The sequence below is a fragment of the Oncorhynchus gorbuscha genome, linkage group LG24 (assembly GCF_021184085.1).
Source record: "Oncorhynchus gorbuscha isolate QuinsamMale2020 ecotype Even-year linkage group LG24, OgorEven_v1.0, whole genome shotgun sequence".
In the NCBI taxonomy this organism is placed as follows: domain Eukaryota; kingdom Metazoa; phylum Chordata; class Actinopteri; order Salmoniformes; family Salmonidae; genus Oncorhynchus; species Oncorhynchus gorbuscha.
The window spans coordinates 58,687,386-58,701,088 of NC_060196.1; the positions used below are offsets into that span (position 1 = coordinate 58,687,386).

Genomic DNA, 13,703 nt, shown 5'->3' on the forward strand with positions numbered 1-13,703 from the left:
TACTGGTCAGGAGGGTCTCCTAGTCAGGTGGGTCTCCTAGTCTACTGGTCAGGAGGGTCTCCTAGTCAGGTGGGTGTCCTAGTCTACTGGTCAGGAGGGTGTCCTAGTCTACTGGTCAGGAGGGTCTCCTAGTCAGGTGGGTGTCCTAGTCTACTGGTCAGGAGGGTGTCCTAGTCTACTGGTCAGGAGGGTCTCCTAGTCAGGTGGGTGTCCTAGTCTACTGGTCAGGAGGGTGTCCTAGTCTACTGGTCAGGAGGGTCTCCTAGTCAGGTGGGTGTCCTAGTCTACTGGTCAGGAGGGTGTCCTAGTCTACTTACTCCGACTGGCTAGGAGGTCATCCAGCGATTCTGCCCACTTATCAAGTTCCACCCGACTGAACTTGGCGTTGCTGTGGCCCACCTGACTCCACTGGTGCATCACCGGGAGGCGAGACCTCCGCTCTTTATCACTGTTAGTGAGGAGAGGGGGGAGAGGAAGGGTGAGAGAGATATAGAGAGAGGAGGGGTAAGGAGAGAGACAGGAAGCGATAGGGGGAGGGGGAGTGAGGGAGGGAGATGGAGAGATAGGGAGAAAGGAGGAGGGGGGAGAGGAAGGGTGAGAGAGATATAGAGAGGGGAGGGGTAAGGAGAGAGACAGGAAGCGATAAGGGGAGGGGGAGTGAGGGAGGGAGATGGAGAGATAGGGAGAAAGGAGGAGAGGGGGGAGAGGAAGGGTGAGAGAGATATAGAGAGAGGAGGGGTAAGGAGAGAGACAGGAAGCGATAAGGGGAGGGGGAGTGAGGGAGGGAGATGGAGAGATAGGGAGAAAGGAGGAGAGGGGGGAGAGGGAGAGACAGGGAGAGAGGAGACAGGCATCAGATTTCATGATAACACAACCCCTCATTTCCACAACGGTTTGGTGAATGAGGTCCGGATGGGTATTGTTTCAAAGGGAACTTCTTAGGATACGTCCCAAATGCCACCCCATTCCCTATGTAGTGCACTACTTTTGACCAGGGAAAGTACCTCATACTCCCTATTTAGTGCACTAATCTTTACCAGAGCCCAAAGGGCTACGTAGGGAATAGGATGCCATTTGGGCCAGGCTCAGGGACATCTTCCTCTTAGAAAGCTACCTTGCCCACAGTCTATTGTCCTCATTATTTGTCCACAGTCTGTTGACCACAGTCTATTGTCCTCATTATTTGTCCACAGTCTATTGTCCACAGTCTATTGCCAACAGTCTATTGTCCACAGTCTATTGTCCACAGTCTATTGTCCACAGTCTATTGTCCACAGTCTATTGTCCACAGTCTATTGTCCACAGTCTATTGTCCTCATTATATTGTCCACCGTCTATTGTCCTCATTATATTGTCCACAGTCTATTGCCCACAGTCTATTGTCCACAGTCTATTGCCCACAGTCTATTGTCCACAGTCTATTGTCCTCATTATATTGTCCACCGTCTATTGTCCACAGTCTATTGCCCACAGTCTATTGCCCACAGTCTATTGTCCACAGTCTATTGTCCTCATTATATTGTCCACAGTCTATTGTCCACAGTCTATTGTCCTCATTATATTGTCTACAGTCCTCATTATATTGCCCACAGTCTATTGTCCACAGTCTATTGCCCACAGTCTATTGTCCACAGTCTATTGTCCACAGTCTATTGTCCACAGTCTATTGCCCTCATTATATTGTCCACAGTCTATTGTCCTCATTAATTGTCCACAGTCGATGACCTCACCTGTCTCTCTGTTCTGGGTTAAACAGGTTGGAATGTGATGAATGGGGACTCTGGAAATACAGACAGAATTAGTTTGTTTCCAAATGTATGTGTAACAGTATAACTTTAAACTGTCCCCTCGCCCATACCGGGCGCAAACCAGGGACCCTCTGCACACATCAACAACAGTCACCCCACGAAGCATCGTTACCCATCGCTCCACAAAAGCCGCGGCCCTTGCAGAGCAAGGGGAACTACTACTTCAAGGTCTCAGAGCAAGTGACGTCACCGATTGAAACGCTATTCAAATCAAATCAAATTGTATTTGTCACATACACATGGTTAGCAGATGTTAATGCGAGTGTAGCGAAATGCTTGTGGTGCGAACCACCGCTAACTAAGCTAGCCATTTCACATCCGTTACACCAGCACCACCGCTAACTAAGCTAGCCGTTTCACATCCTTTACACCAGCACCACCGCTAACTAAGCTAGCCGTTTCACATCCGTTACACCAGCACCACCGCTAACTAAGCTAGCCGTTTCACATCTGTTACACCAGCACCACCGCTAACTAAGCTAGCCGTTTCACATCTGTTGCACCAGCACCACCGCTAACTAAGCTAGCCGTTTCACATCTGTTACACCAGCACCACCGCTAACTAAGCTAGCTGTTTCACATCCGTTACACCAGCACCACCGCTAACTAAGCTAGCCGTTTCACATCTGTTACACCAGCACCACCGCTAACTAAGCTAGCCGTTTCACATCTGTTACACCAGCACCACCGCTAACTAAGCTAGCCGTTTCACATCTGTTACACCAGCACCACCGCTAACTAAGCTAGCCGTTTCACATCTGTTACACCAGCACCACCGCTAACTAAGCTAGCCGTTTCACATCTGTTACACGTGACAATATTTAAATCAAATTGAGAATATTAGAGGTAAATGTTTGCTGTTGAGCATGATTATTTAATCCTTTGTCAACTTAGTGTGACCTATGACATTAACACAAGCGCTTTATAAGTAACACTCTGTCGGATGAATCTCAAGGTTGGAATGACTACTGAGAGGAAACAGACTCATACACTTCCCTGATTGGAGTAGAGATTTCACAAGGTCCAATGGAAGGGTCTGAAATGGTGCACCCGGAAATCTAGAACTAACGCACCTAGTCAAAACCCATCGAACACACACAAGCTATCCATTCCCACACTGCCAGTCCTAAAACACCCAATACCCTAAACACTGCCAGGGACCACTCCTCTAGTGATCCTGACCTCCCACATTCCCCTTTACCTGCCCAAACAGGCTCTTCAGGTGTAGCTTGGCTGCGGACAGCTTGGCTCTGGTGTGGGACCGTTGTTGTGACTTCAAGGACAAGGGGCTGAAGCCAGAGGTTGAGAGCGAGGGAGAGGGCGGTGGCTGGTTGTCGCTACCCACGCTCTCTGTGCTGCGGCCCGTCGTCCCCGGCGCCAACTGCCCGTCACTATATGCCCTACATCCTTCATTGAGGTTCACCACTCCAAGAAATCCCTTACCCTCTAGCATCCCCAGTTCTGTGAAGTTCTCCACACTGATGCTGTGATCCCTGCTCAACTCCCCCCTCCCGTGGCTGGCTCCAGGCTCCACGATGATAGGGGTAGGGGGGAAAGAGGTGGTTCGCCCATCCAGTTCGTCACCTTCCAGGTCGGGGTTGTAGGTACCTGACTCCCCGTCCCGGCTGTGGTAGTTGTGGCCCTTCGCGGATACTTTCCTCCGCGGCAGGAAATCCATATCGAGTAGAGACCCCTCGGAGCTGTACCGACGCATGATGGCCAGTGCCACTGGGTGGAGTTAAGAGACAAGGAAGGATGGAGGGACTGATGTGCAGGTGGAGAAAGAGAGTGAAGGGAAAGGGAGGATGAAAGAGAGAAATAGTCTGGAGCGAGGACCCCAGCACAGAACAGCCTATAAAAGGAAAACAGAGAGAGGGGGAATTGGACATGATAGTTTTGGACAATCACAGAAAATGGGTGAATTCATCCGGACCACAGTGTGCTGTTCTATATCATTGGTACACTTTTACAGAGTGCAGCTGGTCGGACTCATGATCTATGTCCCAAAAGGCACCCTATTCCCTACATAGTGCGCTATTTTTGACCAGGGCCCATAGAGTAGTGCACCATGTAGGGAATAGGGTGTCATTTGGGATGTAAGATCATGAGTCAGACCAGCTGCAGTATGTATGATAACAACTGCTATGTCCAATGCTGTCAAGTCCACTCTACATCCAATGTGGGTTAACGAGAAAGATGTTTTCTGATATTCATATGTGACATATTGAAACCACCTATTCGTTTTCAACTGACATGAGAGACATATTAACATTAATGTGTTGGCCCCTTGCCTGCAAAAATGTGATGAACTGTAGTCATGCCAGTCGACTGATTTAAATTCAGCAGATCTGTACTGATTCTACTGATTTAAATTCAGCAGATTTGTACTGATTCTACTGATTTAAATTCAGCAGATTTGTACTGATTCTACTGATTTAAATTCAGCAGATTTGTACTGATTCTACTGATTTAAATTCAGCAGATTTGTACTGATTCTACTGATTTAAATTCAGCAGATTTGTTCTGATTCTACTGATTTAAATTCAGCAGATTTGTACTGATTCTACTGATTTAAATTCAGCAGATTTGTACTGATTCGACTGACTTGAAATATTGATTTGAGTGAAATGGTCTTCCTGCAACTTGACCCACATCTAAATGACATATGACTGGTGTGAAGAGTAACATGTATTCTCCATACTATCATCAGTAACATGTATTCTCCATACTATCATCAGTAACATGTATTCTCCATACTATCATCAGTAACATGTATTCTCCATACTATCATCAGTAACATGTATTCTCCATACTATCATCAGTAACATGTATTCTCCATACTATCATCAGTAACATGTATTCTCCATACTATCATCAGTAACATGTATTCTCCATACTATCATATTTACTTCTGTTTTTAACTTGGTGTTTTAATTGTGTATTAACGTGATAACCACACATGTCAGTGTTTAAGCTGTGTATAACTCTGTTGTTGAACTTGGGCTGTCTAGAAGGCATTACATAACTGTTGAGACTGCCGCTGAGAACTTTCAACAGGAGTATTATCTATGTCCCACAGGAGGGGAGTTGAATTCCTTGCAGTCAATCTAACAACAAACAAAAAATGAGCCGGTGTAAAATGTATTACCTCGATGTCCTGCGGTTACTCTGCCACCTGTGCTTTCATGATTTTGGCTCCAAACAAAGAGTTATCTGTCCCGGGAAGTATATCCACTGATTGAACCATAATAAATATATATATATATATATATTCGATTCGGCTTGCTTTAGTTGAGTCTCACTTGTGACGTCAGAGCATTGCCTGTTGTGTGTTGTTAACTAGGAACCAAAAACGGAAGCAAACGGAACGAAACGGGGAGACACCTAGCTGGATTTGTCCAATATAAAGTCTCGTTTTAATGCGAAACGTTTTCGTTTGTAGTAAATGGTTCCCGTTGCAAAACGTGTTGTACTAATGATTACACCCGTGCCAAGACGCGGAGTCGCGGATGCCCCCTCTCTCTCTCCACCGAATGCTCTCAATAATCAACAGAGTCCTGACGCTGCATGTGTTACTGAATATCTATGAATACGTAACAAGCATACAGACAGACGAAACGAAATCACAAGCACCAAGAAAGTTTCTCTGTCTCAAACTTCATTCAGACCTTTTTAAATCTCACACTTGCATGAACCAGAAACGCCTATTGTCTGTGTTGCCACCCACAACTCCGTCTCAGCTTGCCGTGTTGTCTCTTCAAGCGCTCTGTACAATACAACATCATTCACACATTTTAGGTGTGTCGTGGAAAAACACTTCTGAACTCCCCGGGGTTAGGAAGCTTCCTTTGAATGGAATTAGTGAAGGGAGGGAACTTTTCTGTAGCTGCCTGAGCTATTTTAACAATGTCAGTGACGGGATGGAAGATCATTCAAAATAAGTTGTTTATATTCAATAAAATGTTCAAATTAACTTCAATAATTTGAAAACGATCTTATTTTGTTATTTGAACAGTATGTTTTTATTATCCATATCTTTGGTTTGCACAATGTAGGCCAACAAAGGACTTTGCACATGGTGTCATGCCATCTCTGAACTGTACTCTAAATAACGGCACTGTACTGCATTACCCTCTGCATTTAGATATAGTCATACTGATACTGTAAATACATGGAATATCAACCATGTACCCACTATATAGCCAGCAGTGTTCAACCCTGCGCACCACTGTTGGCTTGCTTCTGAAGCTAAGCAGGGTTGGTCCTGGTCAGTTCCTGGATGGGAGACCAGATGCTGCTGGAAGTGGTGTTGGAGGCCCAATAGGAGGCACTCTTTCCTCTAGTCTAAAAAAAATATCCCAATAACACCAGGGCAGTGATTGGGGACATTGCCCTGTGTAGGATGCTGTCTTTTGGATGGGACGTTAAACGGGTTTCCTGACTCTCTGAGGTCATTAAAGGGCACTTATCGTAAGAGTAGGGGGGTTAACCCCGGTGTCCTGGCTAAATTCCCAATCTGACCCTCAAACCATTACAGTCACCTAATAATCACCAGTTTACAATTGGCTCATTCATCCCCCCTCCTCTCCCCTGTAACTATTCCCCAGGTCGTTGCTGCAAATGAGCACCATATCACCAGGTAACATTCTGAGTATCTATCAATAGCAGCACCATATCACCAGATAACATGCTGAGTATGTTGTCTAGCAGCACCATATCACCAGGTAACATTCTGAGTATGTTGTCTAGCAGCACCATATCACCAGGTAACATTCTGAGTATGTTGTCTAGCAGCACCATATCACCAGGTAACATTCTGAGGATGTGTAATTGTACTTAGCAAATAAAGGTGATTCTGATCAAAAATATTGTACTGAACGGTGGGTCAGGGAAGTGTGATGCTCATCCCACTAGGTGTCAATTCTCTGCCTCAATCAGTATTCTGCTGTTCCTGAGTCCCCTTAACCCGAAATCAACCTCTCCAATCCTAACGTTGTCCCCAGGCTTATTAAAGTACACAGTGGCAGAATACCTGACCACTGTGACTGACCCAAACTTAAGGAAAGTTTTGACTATGTACAGACTCAGTGAGCATAGCCTTGCTATTGAGAAAGGCCGCCGTAGGCAGACATGCTCACTGCACACAAAATGAGGTGGAAACTGAGCTGCACTTCCTAACCTCCTGCCCAATGTATGACCATATTAGAGAGACATATTTCCCTCAGATTACACAGATCCACAAGGAATTCGAAAACAAACCCAATTTTGATAAACTCCCATATCTACTGGGTGAAATTCCACAGTGAGCCATCACAGCAGCAAGACTTGCGACCTGTTGCCACAAGAAAAGGGCAACCAGTGAAGAACAAACACCATTGTAAATACAACCCATATTTATGCTTATATATTTTCCCTTGTGTACTTTAACCATTTGTACATTGTTACAACACTGTATACAGTGGGGCAAAAAAGTATTTAGTCAGCCACCAATTGTGCAAGTTCTGCCACTTAAAAAGATGAGAGAGGCCTGTTATTTTCATCATAGGTACACTTCAACTATGACAGACAAAATGAGAAAAATAATCCAGAAAATCACATTGTAGGATTTTTAATGAATTTATTTGCAAATGATGGTGGAAAATAAGTATTTGTGACAGTAAACATTATATTAGGTAGCATTGTTTAAAGTGGCTTGTGATATATTTTACATAATTTCCCATCAATTCCCATTATTATCAGTGTGTTGGCAGCAGCCACTCAATGTTAGTGGTGGCTGTTTAACAGTCTGATGGCCTTGAGATAGAAGCTGTTTTTCAGTCTCTCGGTCCCAGCTTTGATGCACCTGTACTGACCTCGCCTTCTGTACGATAGTGGGGTGAACAGGCAGTGGCTCGGGTGGTTGATGTCCTTGATGATCTTTATGGCCTTCCTGTAACATCGGGTGGTGTAGGTATCCTGGAGGGTAGGTAGTTTGCCCCCGGTGATGCGTTGTGCAGACCTCACTACCCTCTGGAGAGCCTTACGGTTGTGGGCGGAGCAGTTGCCGTACCAGGCGGTGATACAGCCCGACAGGATGCTCTCGATTGTGCTCTGTAGAAGTTTGTGAGTACTTTTGGTGACAAGCCAAATTTCTTCAGCCTCCTGAGGTTGAAGAGGCGCTGCTGCGCCTTCTTCACGATGCTGTCTGTGTGGGTGGACCAATTCAGTTTGTCTGTGATGTGTACGCCGAGGAACTTAAAACTTACTACCCTCTCCACTACTGTCCCATCAATGTGGATAGGGGGGTGTTCCCTCTGCTGTTTCCTGAAGTCCACAATCATCTCCTTAGTTTTGTTGACGTTGAGTGTGAGGTTATTTTCCTGACACCACACTCCGAGGGCCCTCACCTCCTCCTTGTAGGCCGTCTCGTCGTTGTTGGTAATCAAGCCTACCACTGTTGTGTCATCCGCAAACTTGATGATTGAGTTGGAGGCATGCATGGCCATGCAGTCGTGGGTGAACAGGGAGTACAGGAGAGAGCTCAGAACGCACCCTTGTGGGGCCCCAGTGTTGAGGATCAGCGGGGTGGAAATGTTGTTGCCTACCCTCACCACCTGGGGGCAGCCCGTCAGGAAGTCCAGTACCCAGTTGCACAGGGCGGGGTCGAGACCCAGGGTCTCGAGCTTGATGACGAGCTTGGAGGTGTTAACACTATGGTGTTAAATGCCGAGCTGTAGTCGATGAGCAGCATTCTCACCAAGGTATTCCTCTTGTCCAGATGTGTTAGGGCAGTGTGCAGGTTAGTTGAGATTGCATCGTCTGTGGACCTATTTGGGCGGTAAGCAAATTGGAGTGGGTCTAGGGTGTCAGGTAGGGTGGAGGTGATATGGTCCTTGACTAGTCTCTCAAAGCATGAATGATGATGGAAGTGAGTGCTACGGGGCGGTAGTCGTTTAGCTCAGTTACCTTAGCTTTCTTGGGAACAGGAACAATGGTGGCCCTCTTGAAGCATGTGGGAACAACAGACTGGGATAAGGATTGATTGAATATGTCCGTAAACACACCAGCCAGCTGGTCTGCGCATACTCTGAGGGCGCGGCTGGGGATGCCGTCTGGGCCTGCAGCCTTGCGAGGATTGACACGTTTAAATGTTTTCCTCACTTCGGCTACAGTGAAGGAGAGTCCGCATGTTTTAGTTGCGGGCCCTGTCAGTGGCACTGTATTGTCCTCAAAGCGGGCAAAAAAGTGATTTAGTCTGCCTGGGAGCAAGACATCCTGGTCCGTGACTGGGCTGGTTTTCTTTTTGTAATCCATGATTGACTGTAGACCCTGCCACATACCTCTTGTGTCTGAGCCGTTGAATTGAGATTCTACTTTGTCTCTATACTGACGCTTAGCTTGTTTGATTGCCTTGCGGAGGGAATAGTTACACTGTTTGTATTCGGTCATGTTTCCGGTCACTTTGCCCTGATTAAAAGCAGTAGTTCGGGCTTTCAGTTTCATGCGAATGCTGCCATCAATCCACGGTTTCTGGTTTGGGAATGTTTTAATCGTTGCTATGGGAACGACATCTTCAACACACGTTCTAATGAACTCATAGACTGACCAAGGTGAATCCAGGTGAACTCTATGATCCCTTGTTGATGTCACTTGTTAAATCCACTGCAACAGTGTAGATGAAGGGGAGGAGACGGGTTAAAGAAGGCTTTGAAAGCCTTGAGACAATTGAGACATGGATTGTGTATGTGTGTGTGACGTTCAGGGGGTCAATGGGCAAGATAAAAGATGTATGTGCCTTTGAACGGGATATTGAAGTGGGTGGCATGGCAACCGTCTTGAGTAACTCAAGAACTGCAACGCTGCTGGGTTTTTCATGCTCAACAGTTTCCTCTTGTGTATCAAGAATGGTCTACCAGCCACCTGGATATAACTGTGGAAAACATTGGAGTCAATATGGGCAAGCATCCCTGTGGAACACTTTTGTCACCGCATATTGGATCTGTTCTGAGGGCAACAGGAGGTGTAACTCAATATTGGATGGTGTTCCTAATGTTTTTGTACACTCACTGACATTTATGGAGATTTGCCACCTTACACCCTGGAATTGCGACGTCAGAAGGAGCCCTGTTGTGTGTAAGCGCACTCTGTACTACAGCTCTAGGTCTGCATCATCCTGCTTGCCTTGTAATCATTGGTGGTTCTAGCCCCACTGTTTATTACAGGGTCTGTAAGGATAGTGTGTGTAGCTAAAATTATATCAAGATCATCATGTGAATTGAATCTAGCAAACTAACCAGCTAGCTAAGTTAGTTATCTTCATCTGAGTGTTTTGCTTCATTAGCTTGTCAGCTAGCTAGCAATAGTTATCTTCATTAGCTTGTCAGCTAGCAATAGTTATCTTCATTAGCTTGTCAGCAAGCTAGCAATAGTTATCTTCATTAGATTGTCAGCTAGCTAGCAATAGTTATCTTCATTAGCTTGTCTGCTAGCTAGCAATAGTTATCTTCATTAGCTTGTCAGCTAGCAATAGTTATCTTCATTAGCTTGTCAGCAGCCTAGCAATAGTTATCTTCATTAGCTTGTCAGCTAGCAATAGTTATCTTCATTAGCTTGTCAGCAGCCTAGCAATAGTTATCTTCATTAGTTTGTCAGCTAGCTAGCAATAGTTATCTTCATTAGCTTGTCAGCTAGCTAGCAATAGTTGTCTTCATTAGCTTGTCAGGTAGCTAGCATTAGCTAGCTGGCTTGCTAGTTCAAATGAAGCATAACTGACAAAGGTGTGACTATTCTAAACTTGTATTCATCATAAACATTACGAGTCTTACAATTATACCTTTCGCAATTATACCTGTCGCAATTATCCCTGTCGCAATTATACCTGTCGCAATTATACCTGTCGCAATTATCCCTGTCGCAATTATCCCTGTCGCAATTCGCAATTATACCTGTCGCAATTATACCTGTCGCAATTATAAGTCAGTTTCAAAATCTCAGAGATAGTAATATTATTTTATAAAACAAAGATTTATTATAAAAACAAGTTAATACTACAGTATACAATGACAGATTATCAAATGATCAGCTAAGAAAGTAGTTAGTCAGGGGTAGTGGCAGGTAGTGGTCTCCTGGCATCCGCCAAACCCAGATTCATCCATCTGACTGCCAGGTGGTGAAGCTTGATTCATCACTCCAGGGAATGTGTTTCCACTGCTCTGGAGTCCAATGGCAACAAGCTTTACACCACTCCAGCCAACGCTTGGCATTGCACATGGTGATATTAGGCTTGTGTACGGCTGCCCGGTGCCATGGAAACTAACAGTTCTTGTGCTGACGTTGCTTCTAGAGGCAGTTTGGAACTTGGTAGTGAGTGTTTCAACCGAGGACAGATGATTTTAATGCGCTTCAGCACTCGGCGGTGCCGTTCTGTGAGCTTGTGTGGCCTACCACTTCAGGGCCTACCACTTGTGTGGCCTACCACTTCAGGGCCTACTACTTGTGTGGCCTACCACTTCAGGGCCTACCACTTGTGCGGCCTACCACTTCAGGGCCTACCACTTGTGTGGCCTACCACTTTGTGTGGCCTACCACTTTGTGTGGCCTACCACTTCAGGGCCTACCACTTTGTGTGGCCTACCACTTCAGGGCCTACCACTTTGTGTGGCCTACCACTTTGTGTGGCCTACCACTTTGTTGCTTCTAGATGTTTCCACTTCACAATAACAGCACTTACAGTTGACCGGGGCAGATCCAGAAGGGAAGAAGTTTGACAGAACTGACATGCTGGAAAGGTGGCTCATTGAAAGTCACTGAGATCTTCAGTAAGGTCATTTTACTGCCAGTGTTTGTCTATGGAGATTGCATGGCGGTGTGCTCGATTTTATACACCTGTCGGCAATGGGTGTGGCTGAAAATATAAAAAATCCACTAATTTGAAGGGGTGTCCAAATACTTTTGTAGATATTTACATTTACATTTAAGTCATTTATATATATAATGTGCAAAACATGACATGTTCTCCTGTTCTCCTTTAAAGAGAGAAGTTACACAATCTAACATTTCGACAGCGCAGAATGATCATCAGTACACTTTTTGCCTCCCGGCCCAGATCCTTACGTAAAGGTTATTGGTGTTAACAAGAATGTCCTCCTGATTCCACATGACCAGTCTGGATTCTGTCCTTTAAGAGCAGAGAGCGAGAGCCATTTGGCGGGCACCCTAGCTGTCACGGTGCCATCCTGTCCTGGATAGAACATTTATAAGTGGATGTTCTGCCCGTTTAAGGGCCCTCTGGAGTGTTATCTTGTGTGCTGGGAAAGGGGAAGTGGCTGGGATGTGACAGGGTCTTTTTCATCTCGACCGTTGTCATGCCGATCGGCGAGTAGCTGTGTATCGGGTACGGTCTGACATTTGGAATTGGCCTTGGTCTTTAGTCAGAGCGACGACCCTACAATCCCAAATGGCACCCTATTCGCTACATGGTGTACTGCTTAGGGTTCTGATCACTGTGGGCCCTGGTCAAAACTAGTGTACTATATAGGGAATATTGTAGGTTGCCATTTGGGAGGCCAAACAGCTAGTGTACACAGAAGAAAAACTGCATTAACTATAACTATGCGATATTACCTCCAATTCCTTGAGCCGACTCTCCCCCCCATATATCCTACAATGATGAAGCAGTAGGGACACATGCCTGGCATGGGGGGACTCTTCATTTAGATAAGTGCAGTCACTTACCTAATGTGCAAAAGTCAAATTAATATGTAAAACAGTGAAGGGGGCCAAGCATCCTTGACTCTCACTGTTCATTGTACGGTGACGGTTTTCTAATGATGATTGTGAGTAAAAATACGCTATATTTTTATACATATGTCATTTACCAGATGACATACATCAGTTCTGTCAATATCTATTGTTATTTGTGCATATATTTTATGTACGGGTGGTCCCCGGAATCAACACACTATCCTGGCATTGCAAGAGCCATTCTCTACCAACTGAGCTACAGAGGACCATGTTCTACTAACTGAACTACAGAGGACCGTGTTCTACTAACTGACCTACAGAGGACCATGTTCTACTAACTGAGCTACAGTGGACCATGTTCTACTAACTGACCTACAGAGGACCATGTTCTACTAACTGAGCTACAGTGGACCGTGTTCTACTAACTGACCTACAGAGGACCATGTTCTACTAACTGAGCTACAGTGGACCATGTTCTACTAACTGAACTACAGAGGACCATGTTCTACTAACTGAGCTACAGTGGACCATGTTCTACTAACTGAACTACAGAGGACCATGTTCTACTAACTGAACTACAGTGGACCATGTTCTACTAACTGAACTACAGTGGACCATGTTCTACTAACTGAACTACACCATGTTCTACTAACTGAACTACAGAGGACCATGTTCTACTAACTGAAGTACAGAGGACCATGTTCTACTAACTGAACTACACCATGTTCTACTAACTGACCTACACCATGTTCTACTAACTGAACTACAGTGGACCATGTTCTACTAACTGAACTACAGAGGACCATGTTCTACTAACTGAACTACAGAGGACCATGCGAAGGGGAGGAACTAGGACATTTATGGAGTGGGGTCCACGTCCCGAGCCAGAACCGCCACCATGGACAGACGCCCACCCGGACCCTCCCTATGCTCTTGAGGTGCGTCCCGGAGTCCGCACCTTAGGGGGGGGTTCTGTCACGCCTTGGTCATTATATTTTGTGTTTTTGGTAATTGTTTGGGTAAGCCAGGGTGTGACATGGGTTTATATGTTGTGTTTTGTATTGGGGTTTGTAGTAATTGGGATTGTGTATGATTAGGGGTATGTCTACTTAGGCTTGGCTGCCTGGGGCGATTATCAATCAGAGTCAGGTGCTTGTCGTTGTCTCTGATTGA

The 13,703-nt window shown here is 45.5% G+C and overlaps 1 protein-coding gene across 2 annotated transcripts in view; it reads right to left on the reverse strand.

The window, feature by feature from the left end:
* Window positions 1-5,633, reverse strand: part of LOC124012616 (regulator of G-protein signaling rgs-7-like) — a 34,131-nt gene extending 28,498 nt beyond the window's left edge. For both annotated transcript variants that reach the window (XM_046326445.1, XM_046326444.1), the window contains exons 1-4: window positions 4,957-5,633; window positions 3,010-3,660; window positions 1,731-1,780; window positions 318-448 (exon numbers count right to left, since the gene is read on the reverse strand). In XM_046326445.1, the coding sequence (XP_046182401.1) occupies window positions 318-448; window positions 1,731-1,780; window positions 3,010-3,522 (694 nt within the window). In that variant the 5' untranslated portion in view covers window positions 3,523-3,660; window positions 4,957-5,633. The remainder of the gene's footprint in view (window positions 1-317; window positions 449-1,730; window positions 1,781-3,009; window positions 3,661-4,956) is intronic.
* Between the last annotated feature and the right edge of the window lie 8,070 nt (window positions 5,634-13,703).